At 42.1% G+C, this 22,074-nt stretch overlaps 1 protein-coding gene across 6 annotated transcripts in view; it reads right to left on the reverse strand.

Moving 5' to 3' along the window:
* The window catches only part of LPIN1 (lipin 1), an 82,445-nt gene that overhangs the window by 44,853 nt on the left and 15,518 nt on the right, over positions 1-22,074 (reverse strand). For 4 of the 6 annotated variants that reach the window (XR_005955995.1, XM_041477893.1, XM_041477892.1 and 1 more), the window contains one exon: positions 13,804-13,860. Coding sequence is in view for 4 of the 6 variants with exons in the window: in XM_041477893.1 (XP_041333827.1) it covers positions 13,804-13,860 (57 nt within the window). In the remaining 2 variants the exon portion in view is untranslated. Of the gene's footprint in view, positions 1-3,710; positions 3,864-13,112; positions 13,762-13,803; positions 13,861-22,074 lie in introns of those variants that run through there. The other 2 variants (XM_041477894.1, XM_041477897.1) reach the window with 2 other exon arrangements.

Genomic DNA, 22,074 nt, shown 5'->3' on the forward strand with positions numbered 1-22,074 from the left:
GTACTGAACACTTAATCCCTCTACTGCAACTAACGGAATTTTACTATTGACATATTCTTTACCATGAAAAACAGTTTCAGAGGTTATGTTCTAAAAAAAAGATTCATGATAAAAAGGGAGATAACAAAATATTTCAGAAGATTCACAAGATTCAGATTCAGAAGATTCTCTAGATTAGTATTTCCAAAATTAAGCTTAGCCCTTCATGTCTGTGCAACAACCATAGTAATGTTGACTTCTTAGCTATAAAAGTTCTTAATAACTATCATTCTATCATTTTTAAAATATGTACTTTTGTTTATTAGTAAGCTGTCAACACACTGTAAAGTCATTAATGCTGTTTGATCATCACATTCAAATCCCTTAGTATTTTAAGCCATTTCAGGTAGGAAACTGAAAATCATTAAAAACTCTCAAAAGCCTTTTTCTTAAGTATTTGTGACTTCCTACATCAATTCAATCTAAAGTCACTGCCATGAATTCCCACCCCACCTTTCTGAGCAAGTGCACAGGCAGAACCCCAAAGTTGTGCATTTTCCAGAGTAAAATCAGAGCCTGGATTTACTTTCTCTAGAGGAGCTATGAAGACATTGCATGGGACTTTGGGAGACTTCAGTTTAGAGCGCCACTTTCCTACAAGATCCCCACATAACTTTGGGCAAGTTACAGAGGCTTTTATCTCAGAGGGTGTAGCTCCCACTGGTTGCAAGCAGGGTCTACCACTGTGGCTATATCCCAACTGCAGCAGGCCAAGCTCACCCAAGTGAGACATAGACAAACACTCTCCCTGCATATTCTTTTTTCCTGGGAAAGGAAACCTGGACACATGACCTGAAAGGGAGCCATAAGCAGCCATGACTCCAATTTGGACAAGCTGCCGAGGGAGAACTCCAGAGCACTCTGCTGAGTAGCGTAACTTCGGTTGTTCTGTAAACAAGAGGGTAAACTCTGTCCAAGTCCAATTATACTCACATTTATTCCAGACTTCCCCACAGTCACAGCTGCATGGGACAGACCACATTCCTGCAGGTGATCTGACAGAACATCTGGGCAGTTGGGAGACAAGTGCAGCTCACTTGCATGTCCCACATCAGAAAGCAAAATTCAGCCTGTGGCTGTCTCTACACCAGAGTAAAGAGCATTGTGCTTCCTGCCAGTCAAACCTCCAGAAATATTTCAGGGTTGGAATTATAATAGGCTTAATTCTATTAGGAACTATTTGACTTCTATTCCAAGTTACCCAAGGCCAGTGCCAAAAATTGTGACTTCTTACAACAGCCAGATAGTTAAATGGATCAAATGTCAAACTTATCTTCCAAGCTGCCTGTCCCTCCAAGAACCCACCCACTCACACTCACTCACAGTCATGGACTTTGAATACGACATGACTGTTCCTCTGGTTCTGGTATTGCCTGTATTTCAAATATTAAAACTTTACTCAGTGCAATACTTCATTAAGTCCCTGTAAAGGAGAGAATATTTTCTTGAGAGCATCTAAAATCAAAAATTCAAACTGAAGACTCAAAACTTGCCTGCAGTGAATCCCCATGTTGAAACAAAGTTCAAAAAAACTGGCCCAAAGCCCCATAGTCAGGGTATCAAACTGGTACCCAAGAGTCCAGGAAAATTATTTCAAGGCCAGCTGAAGGGTACAACCACAGTCCCCACACCAACCTCCCACCTGCGGATTCCACACTCTCCAAGGCCCTTCTGTCAGCACTGAAAAGTAACACCACTAAAGCCAGAAAAAACAATTTCTAGCTAGATCAATGGGATGATCTGACTCACCACATACCCATACAATTGCAACTACCAAATAAAGAGGGAAACTGAGAGTCAGCAGTGCACAGTACAAGGCACCTCTTGAAATTCCAGGCAGTCCTGAAATCCTATCTCAAGATTTGTCTACTCCTTTCAAAGAGATTTCTTGGGAGACCTTCCACATTTCCCTTGGTCTCAACTGTACCTTAACTTCCCAACTGTACAGTGCTTCGCTCCTCATGGAAATTCTTTGAGGGAATGTACAGAAGGACTGAACCCCTTTGGATTGACCCTGCAATAAAGGAATTCAAACTTTACAATAAATTGAAAAGCACAAACTGATGCCTGAAACCAAGAACTTTTGACGTAGCTGACAATATATGGTAAGTCATGTATTGTGCTGTCCTGTGCTACTGTTCTGATATCTGTGAGGGAACATAAATCAGAGTGGAAAAACAGCAGTGGTTCTACTCTATCCAGACACTTCACATGACTTGGAATGCTTTCTCTCAACAGGACTGGAAAACAAATTTGTTCATTAGACTCTATATTTCCTGCATTTTTAGAGTTTAAAGTAAGCTTTTCCTGTATTTCAACTGGTTTTGATGACTGCTGTGTGTATATATGTTCACAGATAAACAAATCCATACATCTGCACATGTTCAGGTATGGAAAAGGGTCAAGGACTAAAACTTGCCCAACTCCCTTACTAATAGGCTCCACTACATCAGGTAAGCAAATATTATCAAGTAGTCTGTATGTGTGTTAGTGAGCTGGACCTATAAGAAGAGCAGAAATCATCTAAAACCATCAAAGGCTATTTCCACGACTTTTTGCCTAAAATTGTAACATATTTATGTTGAGCATTTTCCATCTGATTGCCTTCACTGTCTACCCAGTTTTTCTCCAGTTCTCCTCATGGAAGCAGGCTCATTTTACTGTAACAGGAATTCACCTATCTAACTTCCAACAGTGCATTGATGACAACAAAACCTCATGTGTGCACACTAAGCATTTACCAGTGTTTGCTTCCTGAGACAGCAGAGGCAGGGACACAGATAAAGCTATCCAGAAAATAAAACAATTTCTAAACACCCTCCAGACTAGGAGACAAATTAGTGGTCAAAAGATGTATCAAGGCTTATGACTTTGCAAGTGAAAAGAAAAATTATCTTCTAGATGGTCTGCAACATCAAGGCTGGGATACTACTTCTACGCAATTCCTCTATTTGACAGGGATAACAATAATGCAGTGTTTTGTCTCCTCCCCACAAGACACATTTGCTTTTAGTTTTGCTTCTTGAATGTAGAGATAGTCTAATCAACAGAAAAACAGTAAGTGTTGGGGGATAACATAAAAGAAATACAAAATATCTGAAAGTTTAGTTTCCCGTGTAGCCATTGCATTGCTGCTAGCCAGGCTCTGCTATGTCATTAAATCCCTCTGTCCTGTTACTGCTGTCGTTATTCAGGCTTTGGGAAAGTATTAGTGAAACAGGGACGTAATGCAGCGATTTGCATCAGCAGCTGCCAGGCAGAGAGAAGCAAAATTCCTAAAGCCGAAGGGGAAGCAGCAGCAGCACATAGGACACTGGCCACCACCAGCTCACAGAGCTCGGCGGGGGACGGACCCAAAACCGAGATCCCCACGCACAGGGCGTCCCTCTGAGGGGACACCTGGAAAGCATCTCATTTTCCCCGTAATCCCGTGCACAAAGCAGTGTCCAGCACGATGCGCCCAGCAAGCTGTGACTGCCCAGAGCCAGGCGGCTCCGCAAGGAAAGGCGGGCAGGAGATGCGGGCAGCCGCCCGGAGCCCCGCCAGGATGCCCAGGCCGGACGGACCCGCTGCCTTCAGCGGCTCCTGGCCTCGCCTTCCCTGCCCGCCGGCAGCCGGAGGAGGAAGGGCCTCCCTCCTCCCGCAGAGGCCGCCAGAGCCCCGGCACCCACCTCTGCCTCGGGCCGGCTCCCGCAGCTCCACTCGCCGCCGCCTCTGTGCGCGCCGCGGCCGCGGGACGCTGCGGGGCCGCTGGGGCCGCCCGGCGGTGCCGCCCCGGAGGAGGGGCCGGGAGGAGGCAGCGCGGGGCCCGGGGAAAGCGCGGCGGAGCGGGGACACAGCCAGGCCCGGCCAGCCCCGCCCGCTCGCCCGCCGGGGCCGGAGCTGCCGCAGCCGCCGCGGGCCGGGGCGGGGCCGTGGCGCGCTCGTGTGGGGTGATCCCGCGGCCGAGGCGCGGCGTGTGGGGTCAGGTTCCTAGCTGGGAAAAACGGAGAATAGGAAAGGGAATCGCTCAGCCCAGGCTGAGCAAAGGCAGGTCCCCGATAGGCGTCGCTTGGACAGAGCCTAGCCTTCATTGCCATCGGGAACGCGTATGTCAGCGTCAGACGCTTTGTCGCTTTAAATAAATGCGATTAAATAAAGCTTTTCCACCTGATAGTGGTTTCCTTGTATGTAAACCATATTGTAACCTCTCTGCGCTGACCACCTTACACAGCTAAAAAGGGAAGTGGATGTCCATGTTAAAAACAAACTGGTGAAGGAATGTTCCAGGCCTTTTTGAAGTCTTGTGTACAGAACTCAGGAGAGGGTTGTGCTATGTGCAAAACAAATAAACAGGAAACAGAGTAACACGGAGGAATAAAAGACGACAATTATTACACCATAAAAAAAAAAAAAAAAATTCAAAAGGTAATTATTGAAGCACTCTGTTAGTTTTAGGCCTGAAAAAAAGTTTTTGAGAGGTGGATTTCCAGCAGTAGTCCTCAAAATGTACATGCAGCTGAAAAGGTACATGAAGCTTGGGAAGAGTAATTAGTAATTAGAGTAATTAAGCCTTCCATTTATGTTAAATTTCTGGTTACATTCCAAAACAATCTTAGTGGAATCTTCTCTAGGTTATCACCAGGTTGTAATTCTTCAAATTGTTTTTCTGCAACACATCTTCTTCCTATAGCTCTCTTCTTTCTCTCTCCATGTTGGCCAGTGTTTGTACAGCTCACAGCTAAAACAGAGCCACTGGGTGATAGGACCCGGTGCGAACTCACAGACTCCTGTCCCGACCTCTTGTTCTCTCCTCCATTTCTGGTTAAACAGCTTCACTAACGAGTACACTTCAGTTTAGAACAGAAAAGTCAGTGAAGACAGTTTCTGCCCAGGCATGACAAGGAAAGGTGTATACTTAGTGCCAAAGAGAAAGTAATACACAACTGCAGTTTCATTTCCCAGGCATTTCATATCTAATCTCCTGCCAGTGGGCAGTCAGTAGGCACTGAGAAATGTTGGTAAATAATCCCATGCCTGTTAATAAAAGAAGCTTTATCTGTGTTGACTGTGGATCCTACCAGTGCTCTGCCCACCACATCTCTGCAGAATACAATCTCGTATTGTGTTCCCTCTGAGAGAGTGGAAATCTCCAGCCATCACGATCTATGTTAGGTGGGAGGACTCCTCTAACATATCGGTCCACTATGGTCTTCTACTACTATGCTAAAGTCAAAACATGATCATAACATACTGAATCAAAAACAGTCTTTCCACAGTCTCAACAACACCCACTTTTCCATGCTTCTTTCAGAAATCCAGAAGCTAGGTTCTCATTTTTGGAAGTACTGTATTGTGTTTACCTACTTATCATGTCGAACCATCTGCTGCTTGATGTAAAATAGCCCACAGAATAATGCTCTACATTTTAAATTATTTGATGTGCAAGGTCATGTTTTCTCTTCCTACAGAGCGGAGTAAATACAGCCACAATACACACAAGATGCTGTGGGAAGTGCCAAATGCTTGCACAGCAACAGTGAGCTTCCCTTAACAACAGGGCACCATCCTTCTGTGCTTTTTCACTCTATTCTTATTCTTGGTGTGACCAGTGTGCAGTGTGGTGTTCCTCAGATAACTTCCCTGGAACTACCTCTGCCAACTCATTCTGAAACCCTTACTTGTGCTGCGCTTCAGCTCATAACTGCTCTATATCAGCTCCATCTAGAGGACCAAGCACTAGTACATAAGCAGTACTTTGATATTGTCCAAGCCTTAGAGTGGTCATGGCTGTGGATTTGACTCAGCCCAGTGCAGAGTTTGGAGGATAGTACAGTCAGGGATGGTTCCTAAAAAATAATCTGGAGTTACCCACAGATTAGCTGGCAGAGGGAGTACAGCCCTAACAAGAGCAAAGTCCCTGACTGTGTCATTTCCAAAACACAATCAGGAATGATGAAGTTCTGAAGTATTATTGTTTTCTTCCTGAAAGGTTTCACCTTTGACAGGTTTCTTTCTGGAGGCATTTTGTTGGTCAACAGATGTTTGTTTAGCAAGGTTTGATCTACAACTGTCCACAAAATTTTTAAGGACCTGCTCATGGACATTTGTCTTTCCATTCCTTTGATGGTCAATGTACATTAATTCATTATTACTTAACTCTGATTCTTGTTTCAAAGACCTTATAAGTTACATACTCACTCTGTGTTTGTATAGTTCTGGCACAGTGGAGTTCTAGCCTGTGATCTGGGCTCATAGTTACTATGAAAATACACTTACAAAGAAAGTTGAGTTGTGTTTTGTAAATTAATAAAACTGGGTTTAAAAAGAGTTGAAAAACACAGAAGAGTTTAGTAAAATCTAAGAACAGATTCCTAGAAAAAAATACGTAAGTCCATGCAAGGGGGGAAAAAAGCCTTCAGTTCTATCTTAGGACGCTAGATTACTAGCAAAGATGTTGCCAGTGAGCAAAATTCAAACCACTGTGCATCACTGTGATGTCATCAGTCTGGTTAAAACTAGGGTTGATGTTCAGGCACACAGAACCTGGGTTATGAATGACTGCAATTGTTAATGAATGCCCAATATGCAGGTAAAAATTATTCAGTAAATAGAAAATATGAGCTTTTAGCTTTTAATTTATAATTAACTTATAAGCAAAGATGGCTCTGGAGTTATGCTGGCATTCTTTATATAAGTAATAAACTCAGAGTAGTTCACACAGTGTAAATTAAGAGTTGATCTAGTTTTATTCCAGTGTAAACATCAAAAAGCAGTTTGACTGACTCTGTAATTACCTGATTAAACATCTCACCATCCTAACAAAGGAGTTTCTCTCCTAACATAAGTAGATATTTTTATACAGTACCTACAGCTGCCTCTGATAAGCTACTGAATTCTCTGTCTGGTTCACTTTTTTCTTCCCCCTTTCTTTTTCTCTTCCTTTTTCCTTCAAGTACAGTTATCTAGTACTTAATTTCATCCTTCATTTGAAGGCACAGTAGTGCAGGGTGTTGCAGCTTGTAAATACTGGCATTTAATCTGCATTTAAGTGCTTGATTGAAGACCATTTTTTAAAAGTATATGTAGATGTTATTTAGTTGCAGAGATTTCTAAAACATTCCCTCCGCCCCCACCCTTTGACTTTAACCTGTTGCCAATTTTGACTGTGCTGCTGCTTTTGCTTTGTATCTGTCCCCCTGAGGTCCTTGCAGTTTGACAGCTTTAACTTTGGGATTTTGCCTTCTGTATCATCACAGTTCCTGAGTATTGTAATCATTTGCTGACAGGTGCACATGCCAACGAATACACTTCTGACATAATTTCTTATCTTTCTTCTTTGACCTCTGTGTTAAGAGGTGAGATGATGACACCATCCTCAGGAGGACTGTGATGTCATCAGAAGTAGAATAAAGTTTCAGTCAGTTATGAGGTATGACAGTGACCAGTGAAAAGCAAAACTAAGAGGTTTATTTTGTCAAATGATCAAATGTGGCATTGCAATTTTCCAGGAACTGTTGCAGCTGGAATTAGAGGCAGGAAGCATTGATCATGTACCAAAATGCTCATCTGTAATCATAACATCTCTCGTGCCATCAACGTGTGCATTGCATAACCAAACTTGATTTTGAACCAAAAATCATTTTGGACTTGGTTTTGTGACAGATTTCCTTTCCTCCCCCTCACTGAAAAAAAAAGGGGGGGGGGAAGGGGATCTCTAGCAAATGAACCACTAGACAAGTCTTTTTTTGCTTCACAGAATATAACAAGAACTTTCACCTTGATGATGAAGGTTCTCAGAAGAGCCTTTCTTTTTCCTCTATATCCACATCCAACCATGCAAATCCATGAGAACCCCCATGTTTCCTTTGTATCCTAGCAGCTCTTTCCCCAGTCAAAAGTCATTTCTCTGCTACAAAATACTTGGCTACTAAGAAACAGAGACTTCTTTTGACTCCTATGATCCAAAGATCATCAAAGCAGAAGAGTGTACGAGTATTTAAACTAGGATACAAGAGAGGCTAAATATATCAACCCTGCTGGAGCTACACTTGTACCAGTCCAATCTCATCAGAAAGCAATTTAGCTCCAAATCTGTAAATAGCCACAGTTGAGCTCTCTAAATATAATCTTAAAAAGCTTAGAAAAGCTTGAGCCCTGATAAAGCAAAGCAATTGCAGTGTGAGGCTAAGGATATAACAGTGAAGTCATCAACATGTTCTTTCTTCAGCCAAGACCACAATTCCTGCATATGCTTGTTCAAACACAGACCTGTATCCTGCTCAGGTAAAATACATACTGGTGTCTAAGTGCATATACATACAAGAAATGAGTGCTCATAACAGAGCTTGTCCATCCTGTCATGGACAAAATGCTTTCCAGTCCAAAATGTAGCTTTTCATCACTCCAATATATCTGTGCATGACCAGCAAGGCTTCTGCCCAGAATACTGTTTTCAAAGCACAGCAAACCAAAATCATTGGTATTATTTGTTCAGAACAAAATAGTACAAAACATGCTTTGAGAACTTCAAACAAAGCTGGTCTGTTTCCCAGGGTATAATCTTTTCTTCACAGTACCTGCAATGCTTGGAAACTAAAATGGCAATCTTAATCCCAAAGAAGAGAAAGATATTTGGAAACCAACTCCTTCTGTTGAGAAATTTGTTGGTTTTCTCTCAGTCTCATGTCTGAAATTTCAAGATCAGAGTGCCTACCAATATCAAATTGCAAAGATGTAACACCTGCACTTATGGTAATAAGAGGATTAATAGATATTGTGTGTAAAGCTTTTTCTTCTGGTGGGCAAAGTGCTAATAAAGGTCAGCTTGAAGTTCATTCTATAACTCCACAGAGAGAGTGAAGTATCTAAAATGTGTTTTATAATACTAGTAGCAATCTTTGGTGCTTCTCTCTCTGAGAGAAAAATTCTTCACTTCTGTGCAGACCAGGGTAGCAGGGGGCTGTGCTGTGTGTGGCTCCTGGTGAATGCAGGGGCACTCTGTCCCTGGCTTGGCATTACAAGAAGCAGGTTTGCTTGGCTTTGAAATTAGATAATTCTGTACTCTCACAGGTACTGCAATTAGTTCTGTCTGACATATAAACTGGATAAGAAAGGTTTACTCTCCCCTCAAGAAAGAGGCAGATGGAGGATTGAGAGGCAGACTGTGGCTATTTTCTCCTTCACCAATGAACTGATGGGAGAGGCTTCTGCTGGTATACTGCACAAAAGTTCACGTCTGCATCCCTTCATCCAAAGTAAAGAAAGGTTTATTACTTTTGCTGTAAAAAAAAAGTGAGGTAATGCAGCCTCGTACTACTTAGTGTTTTTCTCTCTTACTAATTGTCAGTTTTCTTGAATATTTGAAGTGACAGAATATAACCAGGTTACAGCAGTTTTTTGTTTGTTTGTTGGTTTTTTAAAACTGTGTGTAACATTTTAAAAGGTACTTTTCCCAGTTCAGCCTCTGCAGCAGGTGTGGGTCCTGTGCCTCCACCTGAAGGACTCCTGCTCTCCTTTCTCAGGGCTTTCTGTAACAGTGAGGCACGAGGGAACTCTGGCCCTAAGATCTTTCCACTCTGTCCTCTCATTCCTTCTTCTGTGCCAAACTTGAAGACATCTCAATCTGGCAGCACGGATTTCAGATCTCTCTGATCTTTAACCTCAAGGCTCTTTATCAGGTGAATTGTAGGGGAGAGGTGAGATACTGGATTGGAATAATCTGTTTTAGAAGTGTTTTCCTTTTAATTCCATTATTGGGGATTTTAGTGATTACAGTTTGAGCCACTGTGCTTGTTTTGAATGAAAAGTACAATCATCCATTGAATTCTTACGATAAATTTTTATCAGGAAAAATTTGAGCAAAATGGAACAATGACAATGTTTAAAAACATATTTTCCTTAAGCAAAATAATCTTTTCAGTCTTGGTTGCTGTCAAAGCTGACAATCTATTGTTGTCGGCTCTTTGTTCTTAAAAATATATTGTTATAGATAAAGTTAATAATCAAAATTGTGTGAAAATCCTAGGAACAGGCTGAGACACAGAATTAAATCCTGCACATCACAAGACAATAAATTCTCTTTAATTATTTGCATCAAGCCTGGGTAATTAATCAATAAATACTGCATTCTTTCTCTTATCTAAGCACTTCATTTTCCTGATTTAGGCTGAGAACTTGTATAAAACTAACTGCAACCTGTAAGTCAGCTGTGTTAAAGCAGGAGCATTGTAATTTATTTCTGATTTTTAGTTTGCAAAATAATGAAAATGTACTTTACATCAGTTTCATGTTCTAATTTCTATGAGTGGAAGAAGTGTCCTGGGTAATTCAGTAAGTCCTTCCCTCAAAATACTCACAGTGTCAAAATGAGTGTAGACTCTCCAGAAGTGTTATAGCACTAAAATCCCTGAACATAGTAGTGAATGTTATTTTAGAACTATAATTAAATAACATTTCATCTCCATCAGTCTAAAAATAATTACTTGGAAAATTAAATTTAGATTTGCTGTGACAAAGGGTATATTAACCAATGGAGGAACTATAGTCTGTGGTGTGAAATAAAGTTTTTTCTCTGATTTCTGCCATTATGTTAAAAGCTGAGCAAAAATTAAAATTTTACTCTAATGAAAACTTCAGTATAAAAGAATCTTGAAGTCTAAAATGCACAACAGTTTTTGCAAGTGAAACACACCTATCTTAAAGGGGTGTTTAATATGTCTATGTAATCTGGTCGCAAAGTATGATGTGTTTGAATGGCTCTCAGGAGGCAATGATCCATCAGAAGGAAATGTAATTCAATGTTGAACTGAGACAGTTGAAACCATTTTAGTTTGTCCAGTATTAAGATACTATAAATAAATGTATTATCAAGCCTGCCTGCTCTACATGTAGCTCTTTAGGTCCTGCCCTTACATAAATGGGTCAATTCTGTCTCCATGTATTTCTCTTCACTGTTTGCAAAAAGCTTGCCACCACTTGCACATACGCGCAAGAATTGTTTAAAAACATTATGTTTCAGAGTTGTTTTGAGAAAATAGGTGTGCTCAGGAATTAACACACTGTGAAAATAATTTATCCTTGTTCCATAAATACAGTAGAAGTGTGCGTTAAAACAAGCACTTTGTGTAAATCTATGGAAATAATATACTTTGGTGAAATTAGGGAAATCCATTTCATTAGGTCCAGCACATCCTGGAACAGAAAGCCTTTGTCCTGGTGGCCTGTATGCTTTCCGTATTCCATTATGCAAATGTGAGAATACATCATGTACTTTGCCTCATTCCTGCTACCCTCATTTCATATCTACTTCAGACAAATCTACATACCATGCAGAGTCTCTCAAAGCCAGCAGCTTCTGCCCACAAAAAAAACATCAGCTTGTTTTATTACTCACACATCAGCCACATTGTGTTGGTCGTATCATGCACAAAGAGAATTCCCATCCCAGTGAGTTCAGAGTCTGAAAGTATCAGGCCTGGTGCTCAGTTCAGACAGAGCAATATAATCCCCTTCAAGCCAGTGAACTCTGTATTACACCAGCAAAGGGTTTGCTCATTGTTCCAAACAGTTGAAGATTAAAAAAAAAAAAAAAAAAAAAAGGCAAGAGTAGGAACAGGAAAGCAGTGTTTTATATCAAGCTCTGCCGTAGTACAAGAAGAGACAAAGGACTGGTCAGAAAACAAAGAAAATAATCCTATTTAATAAAATAAAAAACAAAGTCATACCCACAGGTAGGTCAGAGTCATGTCAAGGTACATGTCTGCTTCTGATGTGAACTCTTCAGACACCGTTTTCCCCATTCCAGCCCCGACACTGCAATTTGGGCACTAACAAAAAAGCCTTGCTATGAAGTCATCCCAGTGATATCAGACGTCACTCCCCTGCAGCGCTAGATGACAGCCCAGTTCATTCACCCTGCATGTGTTTCATGTTGCTTGCGTGGGATCATGCTTATTGCTTATCTACCTTGTCCAGGTCAGTTGTTATTTGTTCTGTGTAATTCTGCTTCCTGTGGCAGATTCAGCCTGGTATGTTTTTCTCACTTTTTGTTTCATACTGCCAACTTCTCTCTGCAGATATTGGCACAGCTTAGTGCAAACACCTCTTTTATTTGCACAATCTCTAAGATTTTTTTATCATTAGTGGTTAGCCAGTTTCCCCTCAATCTTCTTTCTGTAGAGTAGACTTTAAGCAGCACATCCACATTACAAAATTCTTCCTCCTCTTCTTCATGTATTTATGTACTAGCTTATGAGAAATTTAGGACAAAAACCATAGTATTGGTACATTTTTAAAAATTCAAAATTTTGCCCAAATAACCCATAACCTGATCCTTCTTAAAATATAATCTTACTACAAGTATATGTTATCCTCCATTCTTTCGAAGTTGCATCACAAGTTCACATGGTATGTTTTGGTTACCCAGCAGATATTCTTGTAAATTTCAGACTCTCACCTGAATGCAGATCTGAATGTTCCCAAAGTTTGGAATGAAAAGATCACATTTGTAGTATCACTTTACATGTGTTTAATTTTCACATTTTATGCTGTCCTTTGCTAATTGGAGTTCCTTCTCTGTTTATTTTACTGGCATTTTGAATTCCCAGATACCTTTCTGTCTGCAAAGCACAGCTACTGAATTGCATGTCCAAACCCAACTCCTACCAACAGCAACCAAGCCCATCCTAATTTCAGACTGCCTGCTTGGCTTATCTAGCTGTCCATGGAGGTTAGATCCTCAATTTGTTGAAGCTGACATACCTTCCTACATCTGCCAGACCCAACTGAAAGGCTGCCAGGCTCTGCCAACCAGCTCCCACACCAACAAGCTACAAGCAAGTCTCCACAAGCTCCTGGATCAGGAAGATTCCTCTGGAAAGCATAGAGAATATCCTACACTGCACTGTGTAGGTTGTCTGGAGCCCCCAGGTGAGATTTACGTGAGATGGCAGTGTAGCTGTGCTAACATCACACTGCACCCAGGCTAATACCCCTGAGAAGCCTACGCAGAGCAGGACAGTGGCTCCAGCTCAGCTAGGCGGATGTGATTGCACAGCTCTGCTTGGTGCTGGGTAGAAATGCCATGGACTTACCTGTGATTTCATCAAGCCAGCCTCTAAATACTCCGCCCCACCGTCACTGTAAGAGTAGGTCACTCTGAGGAATAGAGTGCTGAGTCTCTTAAACAAGCATCAGGTTGTTCCCTGGATCTGCCTCTTTTGCCTCCTCCGCCAATCATTCAGCACTGGCAGTTCTATAACTGGTATGGGAAGTGCTGTTCTCCCCCCTCATTCCTTCTCCTGAGTGGTTCTTCTGTCAATCCATGGCTGTGTCCCAAGACCACCACCTCACAGATATGCTCTCTGCCTTCCAGGAGAGCAGCAGCAGGGATGTCTGGGCATGTTTTCCCTGGCTTGGGACATGTCTTGCATCTCACTTTTGCCACAGGTTTGCTCACTCTGTGCTTATTTTCCAGATCAAGTGCCAAATTTCCAAATTGTTGTGTTTTTTCCATCCTTATCCTGCTAGTACTGGCCACATATGAGGGCCACCAGTTTCACAGAGCCACCCAGCCTTTCACAGGAATAACAATATCACATTATAGTGGTGACATATAGTGACACAATGTCCAAAGAGTGACACTTGGACATTCTGCACTGGGTACCAGGAAGTGGGCAAGAATTAACCACTCCTCATCCTGCTTTACCAAAGACCACTGGGCTTCAAGCTGGGCCTGCTCTAAGGCATGGGAGGTAGAAAACAAATGAACAATTAAATTCCTACATTTAGATTGCGTGTCCAGACATTTCGAATCCAACCAGGATCTTTCATCAATGGAATCTGAAAGAAACAAAACATAATGAAAAATAATGTAGTTAATTAAGAATACACAGAGGTTAATACATACAGGCCTCAATCATGGTCCTTGAAACGCAGTTTCAATGAATACCTCTCCTAAGATTCCTTTGTAAGCCACGTGGCCTTTGTGTCATCCTCACTTTTTGTCTGGACTGAGAAATGTTCTCAATTTTTTTTCCACCACCTCAGTTTTCAGGGGTTTTGCAGAAGGATTTAGTCCTCTGCTAGTAGGATCTGTATCATCAGCTGGAGAGAACCTGGAAGCCAGCAAATTCTGTGAGCTCTGAAGAAGCATAGACCACAGCAGTGTCGGTTTGTTCTTTTGCAGGATGGGGATGCCAAAGATCTTTTCATATGGCATCATCCCTAGATGTGTTCATGGTACAGGAAGACCTCTAGTACCCAGTAGGACAGGAAAAGCACTTCTGTAGAACAAGAAGAGCACACTTCAGCCCCTTTGAAGCATCCTGGTGCTCAGGGTCTGCATAGCAGAGGCATGAGTATGTTCTCTGCGTAATTTCTCTGCAGACAGGCCGCACAGGGGCCTCAGCAGCGTGACTGTACTTCCAGAGACAGAGCCCGCAGCTGAGGTGACAATTATTGTGACAACCTCTGTAAGAACGCACCAGAAGTAGGAGTGGGTGGTGATTTCATTTTTTAAAAAGCCACAGTTGCAAGACATATTGACATTAATTCATACCCACTAAGTAGGGTAAGCTTTCAATGTTGCTGGAGGTGAAGGGACACATATAAATAAAAGGAAAAGTTATTCAAGAGAAATTCTGAAGTGCATTTTAGAATACATCTTATTCCATAGTGAAATTTCATACTGTAAGGACTAACTCTACAGGATCAGTAAAGATGATGACGATGATGATGATGATGATGATGATGATATGAACAAAAAATTTGAAAGATTTCTCTTTCTTGCCTAGAAAAGTTATGGCCAGATTTGCTGGTGGTGTGTTCTCAAAACATCCATATTCCCTCATATTCAAATTTCAACATTTTTCAAACAAAAATGCTCACCAGGAAAAAAGGAAAAACATTATGCTCTTTATCATTCTCAAGTTATAGGACACTCAGAATACTCTGTGGAATTTTACTGAGCAAATAGAAAAGGCATAAAATGATACTTTTTCTGAATTTTCTTTCATTTAAATAAGACTATGAAGCCATTACAAATAGGGAGCAATCAGAAATAGCAAAACAAGCACTACAGAAATACATTCACCTAGTTCTGGTAGGTCCAGTTCTTAAGGGTTCCATTACTGTTAATTACACTGGTAATTACACTCACACATTCTGGTACATGTGTAATTAGAATATCATTTCATGTGGGGGATGTGACAAGTAAGTTTGAGGTGGCACAATCAGAGGAAGGTCTGGCACATAGGCCTTCTCTGTTCATGACAACATCTTGCACTTGGATTCCACTAAGGATTGCACCACAGTATTCAAACAGAGTTTACCAAGTCTCTCAACAACCTTATGAACCACAAGATATTATAAATTCCATTTATCAAATTAAGAAACTGAAATACACCCTGATTAAATTACTTATTTGGCATTACAAAGGACTTCTAGCGTCTGAATTAGGAGCAGACCTCTTTCCACATGGCCCGTTGTTTTAACAGGTGGTCTATCTTTTCTATTCTCAGAAGGAAAATTAAAATACTAGCACTGTTACCCCAATAATTAATGATCAGAAATACTCTTCCAGGGTAAATTAATAATTGAAATACAGATGCATTTTGTATGCAAATGTTGAATTCAGTATAATTGCATTTTCCTGTTGCATGTGCCTGTTTGTGTTTAAGAGGTATCATAGAGTGGTTTGGATTCGAAAGAACCTGAAAGACCATCTGGTTCCAACCCCCCTGCCATGGGCAGGGACACCTTTAATGAGGCTAAAGTGCTCAAAGCCCCATCCAGCCTGGCCTTGAGCACTTCCAGGGATGAAGCATCCTCAACTTCTCTGGCCAGCCTGTTCCAGTGCCTCACCATCCCCACAGTAAAGAATTTCTTCCTAATATCTAATCTAAGCCTACCTTCTTTCAGTTGAAAGTTGTTCACCCTTGTCCTACAAGCCCTCATAAAAAGTCCCTCTCCAGCTCTCTTGTTGTCCCTTCTGGTACTGGAAGGTGCCATAAGGTCTCCCCTGAGCTTTCTCTTCTTCAACCCCAACTCTCTCAGCCTGTCTGTAAAGTATGGGTGCTTCAGCCCTCTGATCAGCTTTGTGGCTTCCTCTGCACTTGCTCCAGCAGTTCCACATCTTTCCTGTGCTGAATGCCCCAGAGTTGGCTGTACCAGTCCCACGTGAGGTCTCACAGAGCAGAGCAGAGGGGCAGAATCACCTCCCTCACCTGCTGCCCACGCTGCTTTGGATGCAGCCCAGGACACAGTTGGCTTTCAGGGCTGCAAACAGACATGCTTTTTCTTTCTTAAAAACAATCAAAATTCTATTATCTAAAAAATAATTCTCAGAAACATCGTAATAGGAACTGCCACAGGCAAACAGTACATTTCATTAGCAGAAAAGTCAACAGTGTGTTGCAACAGAGTTGCTAATTTTACAAAAGTGCAGCTGCCTGTGCATTCAGTTCCTCCGAAAAACAGTGATCAGAGACAGTCCTGTAAAACATTCTTTGTGTACTGGTGCAACAACCACGCGACTCTCCAGGATCCCTGCCAACATTTTCAAAGTACAGTTAATGTTGCAGTTAAGTATTTGATGTTTTTAGTTGTCTAATCTCTTGTTCCTGCTCGCATTTGAAAAACAACCCTAAGGAGCTTTCGTTCAGACCTGCAATTAATGGAAAAATTTAGAACTTAATGAATTATATTTTGTCCATTTTTTTTGAGTGACTGTTGTAATTTGACTGCCTTTCCTATTTAGTAGTCTTGGAAATGCAAACTGACATGAGCAAAAATTATTTCAAAGCAGACACTCTGTATTAAATCTTTCCTTTAGCTCTACCAGCCTCAGAAGGCACCCTGTTGACCTTAGAGAACAAGCTAATGTGGGGAAAAGATGACCTTGCACTTAAGCTAGTGAAATAGGACACAAGTGCTATTCCTGTACAAGACAATCAGAGTCAAGGCACAGGCGGAGGCACTGGGACACTCTGGCCTGTGCCCTGATGCTGGAAAAACAGCGCTTGGCACAGGTGCTGCCACAGCCAGCTGGCAGCTCCCAGCCTGGGAATGAGCACAGAGCATTTCCAACAGGCCTCTCAAGGAGGCCAACTGGTTTTTACCATTGATGGAGCTTAATAGAAATAATAGCAGGAGGTGATAAGATCACACCAGGTAGCATCAAAGCCAGAGAATGGGCACTGTCACTGTTTGGTTTACTACCACCAGTGTAGCCAAGAGATCCAGATCTCCTGTGAAGCTACCTGAGCTTTTTTGCTTCCAGTAGTGCGGGCATATCACAGGCATTATTGCACAGCTCTCCTGATGTCTAAAATAAATAATGTGTTCCTAAACTGTCAGGGAAAATTCAATAATATTTATAAGAAAACATTAATTTGTGGTGCAAAGCAAAATTTGCCCTTTGACCCCTAAAGAGAGTCTTTATGACCCTATATTGCCCAGTCTGTTAGCATTAAGCCAAACTGTACTTTTCCCAACTAAATATGAAGTGTTTAAGAATGAAGATATTTCTTTTAGCTGATAGAAGGTGAAATAAAACAGAAGACTCAGAGATAACAGATATGGCCTAATGTCTGCAGAAGAACAGATTAGTCTATATGTCATACTTTCACTTAGAGGGAAAATATATATCTTATATTAAAATAATGCAAGCAGAAAATAGTAACTGTAATCCACGTCCCCTGTAACTGTAATCCATGCTCCCTTGGGAGAGATACGGAAATGCAGTGAGCATGAAAAGAAACAGGAAATATTTAGGCATTAGGAAAACTTTATAATAGTAGGAGCACCCAAGCTCTGGTATGGCTTGCCGGAAGAGGCTGAGATCTTTCAGAGCAGGTTGAACACACATTTAACAGAAATGTTTTAATTATAGTTGAATTTGCCTCTAGGCATAGAGATGGACCAGATGATCTCTGAGTCTCTTGCAGCCTTGTATTCTATTAGTCTATGATAAAGTGACATGGCAGAATGAGAATCCATTTTCAGGAATCCTTTCCTAACAAGGAAATCTTACAAATGGGAAAAAATACAGAAACTGGTGATGAAAACACTATTACATGAAATGCTTTGAATTTAAAAAAAGTAGTGCAGAAACAAGTTATAGGGAAGCACAGCAGAGTAGGCAAGGGATGGGCAGGGTGACCTAAGCAGCTCTTCTGTCTCAAACTTGTGACTCAGTCTCACGACATCACCTGACTGGTGTTTAGCTCATCACATTGATGCAACAGATGTTGTAAACAAAGTTATTCATTTGTGAATTACTCAAGTAATTTAAATCAGGTTCCTACAGTAATCATGCCTCTAAATGCAGTTAAGTACACACTTAGTGCTTTATTTCTGCTAGTACCAGATAGAAACATCCTATTACTTCCCTTGAGGAGCATCTGATGCCCAGAGTGACTTATATTTTCCCTGCAGTGTGGGTGCCTAGTGCAAAGCAGCTGGTCTGTTCTTTCACAGAGAACCAGAGTAAGTACCTTTTGTGAGGAGACGCTATCTCCACTATAGAGTAATTTTAAGCAACAAAGAGGAAGGAGGGCCATGTTCTTTCAAGATAAGAGGACAATCCAATTGCCACATGATCATACTGCCTTTCTAAGTGCCCTAAAGTAAGTAAACCATTTCCTAGCTTCTCAAATAAGTCAGGTTTGACTGGCAAATTTAATTTTCTTGGAGAGGTTGTAACTAATCAGACAAAGATTGGGACATCAGTAAATAATGTGGAAAAAAAATGTAAATACCAACAGTTCTGTCAGAAACTTCAGTAGTGAGTTCCTAGTTAAATGGCTTGATGTTCTAACACTCCAAACAAAAACACCCTTATCTATATTTACCTTCTATAAGAAGGCTACCAAAACAAAGCTACTGGTCTGTGGAAGGCAACGTGGGAGCTGCTGCCCATGGAGATGACCACAGAACAGTTTAAGTACTTTGCAGCAAGGAAGCCAGAGTTAAGTTTTATCAGATGAAGCAGAGGAAGCACAACAAGAAACCAGTTCTGTTTAATCACCTCACTCAAACCTGGCCCAAAGTCAAAGGAACCATATGCTCAAGCACTCTGGTAGCTCCAGGGTCCCAAGGCACACATGGAGACAGAGGAAGAGGTGTAGGGTGGGGAGATCACAGCAGTTTGGAGACTTCTCGCTTGCCCAGCCCTCACAGCCTCTATTTCTCTGGAGACAGCAGTGGGTGCCAGGAGCATGAGCAGTGTTCTCCCTGTCCTTTCCTTGCTGAAAACCTGGATACCTACATTGTAATCATAGAATGGGTTGGAAGGAACCTTAAAGACCATCTAGTTCTAATCCCCCACCACTACGGCGAGGGATGCCACACACAACACCAGATTGCTCAGATTCCCATCCAACCCGGCCCTGTGTGCTTCCAAAGATAGAACATCAACAGCTTCTCTTGGAGCCTGTGCCAGTGCCTCACTCCTCACGGTACAGATTTTTTTTCCTAAAGTGTAATATAAATCTCTCCACTTTTAGTTTAAAACTATTCCCCCTTATCTGATCAGTCCCTGCTCATGCAAGAAGTTGTTCTCCCTCTTTTTTTATAGTCCCTTTCAAGTACTGGGAGGCAAATCTGAGATCTCCTCAGAACCTCCTCTTCTCCAGGCTGAACAATCTCAACCCTCTCAGCCAGTCTTCATAGGAGAGGTGTTCCAGCATTTCTGTGTCCCTCCTCTAGCCTTGCTGCAACAACAGGTCCATGTCTTTCCTGCACTGAGGACCCCAGATCTGGATGCAGCACTGCAGGCAGGGTCTCACCAGAGCTCCTTTTGATGGAGCCCAGGATACATTTGGCTTTCTGGACTGAAGGTGCACATTGCCAGTTCCTGTCCAGCTTTTCATCCACCAGAACACCCAAGTCATTCTCTCTGCAGGGCTGCTCTCAATGAGTTCATCCCCAGTGGACTACATCAAGTTCCTAAATGATTTTGAAGTCCAGATGTAAGCTTTGTAACAATCCAGCCTAAATTTAGGGGGAAAAAAAAAAAAAAAAAAAGGAGAGAGACTATCCATGGCACTCCTGGAGCTGCTGGAAACTGCAGAACTACAGCAGAGTCTGCTCATTTAGCCAGAAATCTCACTAAGTACATCGCCAGGCTGGGTTAACACAGGAGACCCTGGTCTTTGAAATACACCCTGAAAGAGCCTCATGCCAGGTCTGGATTTTTCCTGCTGAGCTCCTCCCTGTTCTTAACCTCACCCTAGTCACTCTCTCACAGAGAGAATTATCAGCTGTTTATCTAACATCTTGCAAGGCATGCTGATAAGGGCTGTTTTGTCATCTCCCACAGACCGTTCAGCAGGGTGGAGCCTGTTTGGCTGCCACCACCATTGGCAGACATGGTGGCCCCGCCAGCCGACCTGCACTTGCTTTTGTCGGATATTTTAATGGCTGCAGTTAACACTGCACCTGGAAATGTTTCTCTTAGGAACCACCCTAGGCTACCAAAAGGTGTTTCATGAGGTGATGTATCCACATCACCTGATGTTCACCCCACCCTCCCTCATGGCATCAGCCTTTCCAGACCCAGAGGCCTCCCTGAACAACTTCTCCATCAGCCCTGGACATGGCAGCTGCTACCCACAGCTTTCCCCAGAGCACAGACGAGGGCAATACATGCCTTTCACCAGAGAAGGATGAAAATGGCTGCTCCTCCTCACAGCCAGGGGCAGAAAGCTGCTGGGTGGTCGAGCTCCATGACTGCAGTATTGACACTGCCCATGGCTTAGGCTTTGGTGAGGCTTTGGGTCACCCAGACCCTCATTGTTAAGTGCAAGACAAAGTTCAGAGCTAGATCTGGCTGAATGTAGGATTTGCAACCACAAAGAATCTGTAAATTTTGGATTCTCATGATACAGAGCAAACAAAACTCATCTAGCCCACTGATGTTCAGTCTGAGACACAAGATACATGCTCAGTCATGAAAACAGAGGACTCTCTGAAGAGAAAAAAGGAAGGAACTATCAAGAACTTCCTGATTTAGTTCAGAGGGATTCTGGTCAAACAGGTATGGCAGCAGAGCTGAGCTGGCAGCAGGCTTGTTTAAAGACTTGAGAAACTGGGTTTGTGCCACATGCTGGATCCCCAGGCTCCCCAGCACCCAGCAGGACACAGAGCAAAGCTGCCACTGCTGCTGTGCTGCACCTGCTCTTCAAATAATACCAGGCACAGAGTATGTTTTTGCTTGCTAGCAAACTTTGTCATGGGTCACGTACAAATACCTTGTACAAATGGAAGGTTGTGGGGAGCCTTCAGAAAGGGGCATTTCCCTGATCCCATTTGTTTTCTGTGCAATTTTAGGCATGAATTTCAAGAGTGGTGATGGGGTTAGGAAGATGACAGCAGAAAACTGCATGCTGTACACTGAAAACTGCACTAGCCTTTAATGTTATGATTGAACCTTTTGTCCATTTGCCTACGACAGCTGCCTCCATAGGCATAAAGTTCTTGGCAAGTGGGAGGTAATGGCCACATCTGGGGCTGACCTGTAAAACCTAGCTGGGCTTTTTAGTCTCTCTGTTTATTTACTTTGTTTGCTTGTAGACTTACTCAGAGGTCTTCCCTATGGATATTATAGCTATTTTAGGCTGCCAGTGATGTTCCCATCCCCCTGTCCATTGATTTGTGGAAAGCCTCCCATCAGAATGCAATTTATTCAAAGAATATTAAATTTTGCCACAGAGGGAAGTTTCATCAAGTCAGTACTGATATGTAAGTACTTGCACGTTAGTCACTGTCCAGAGTCATCAAGGGCACCAACAGTGTTGGGCAAAACAGGTTTTAATGTATGGCTTCATGACAGGCTTGATAGAGTCATAGCAAGCCTCCATTAAAGTGTGAGTGGGTTAAAATATACATGGGGGTTTTTCCACTTTATCCATCTAGGGGAAAAAAAAACCCAGGTAGGCTTCTTTGAAACGCTTCAAGCATTCAAGCAATAAAGCCTCACATGCACATTCCTAACAGCAGAAAAGATTGTATTGAGTGTAGTTTTTATAGAGTTTTTTTAAAGGGATTTGCTAA

The sequence above is a fragment of the Pyrgilauda ruficollis genome, unplaced genomic scaffold, assembly GCF_017590135.1.
Source record: "Pyrgilauda ruficollis isolate IOZ18807 unplaced genomic scaffold, ASM1759013v1 scaffold42, whole genome shotgun sequence".
NCBI lineage: Eukaryota > Metazoa > Chordata > Aves > Passeriformes > Passeridae > Pyrgilauda > Pyrgilauda ruficollis.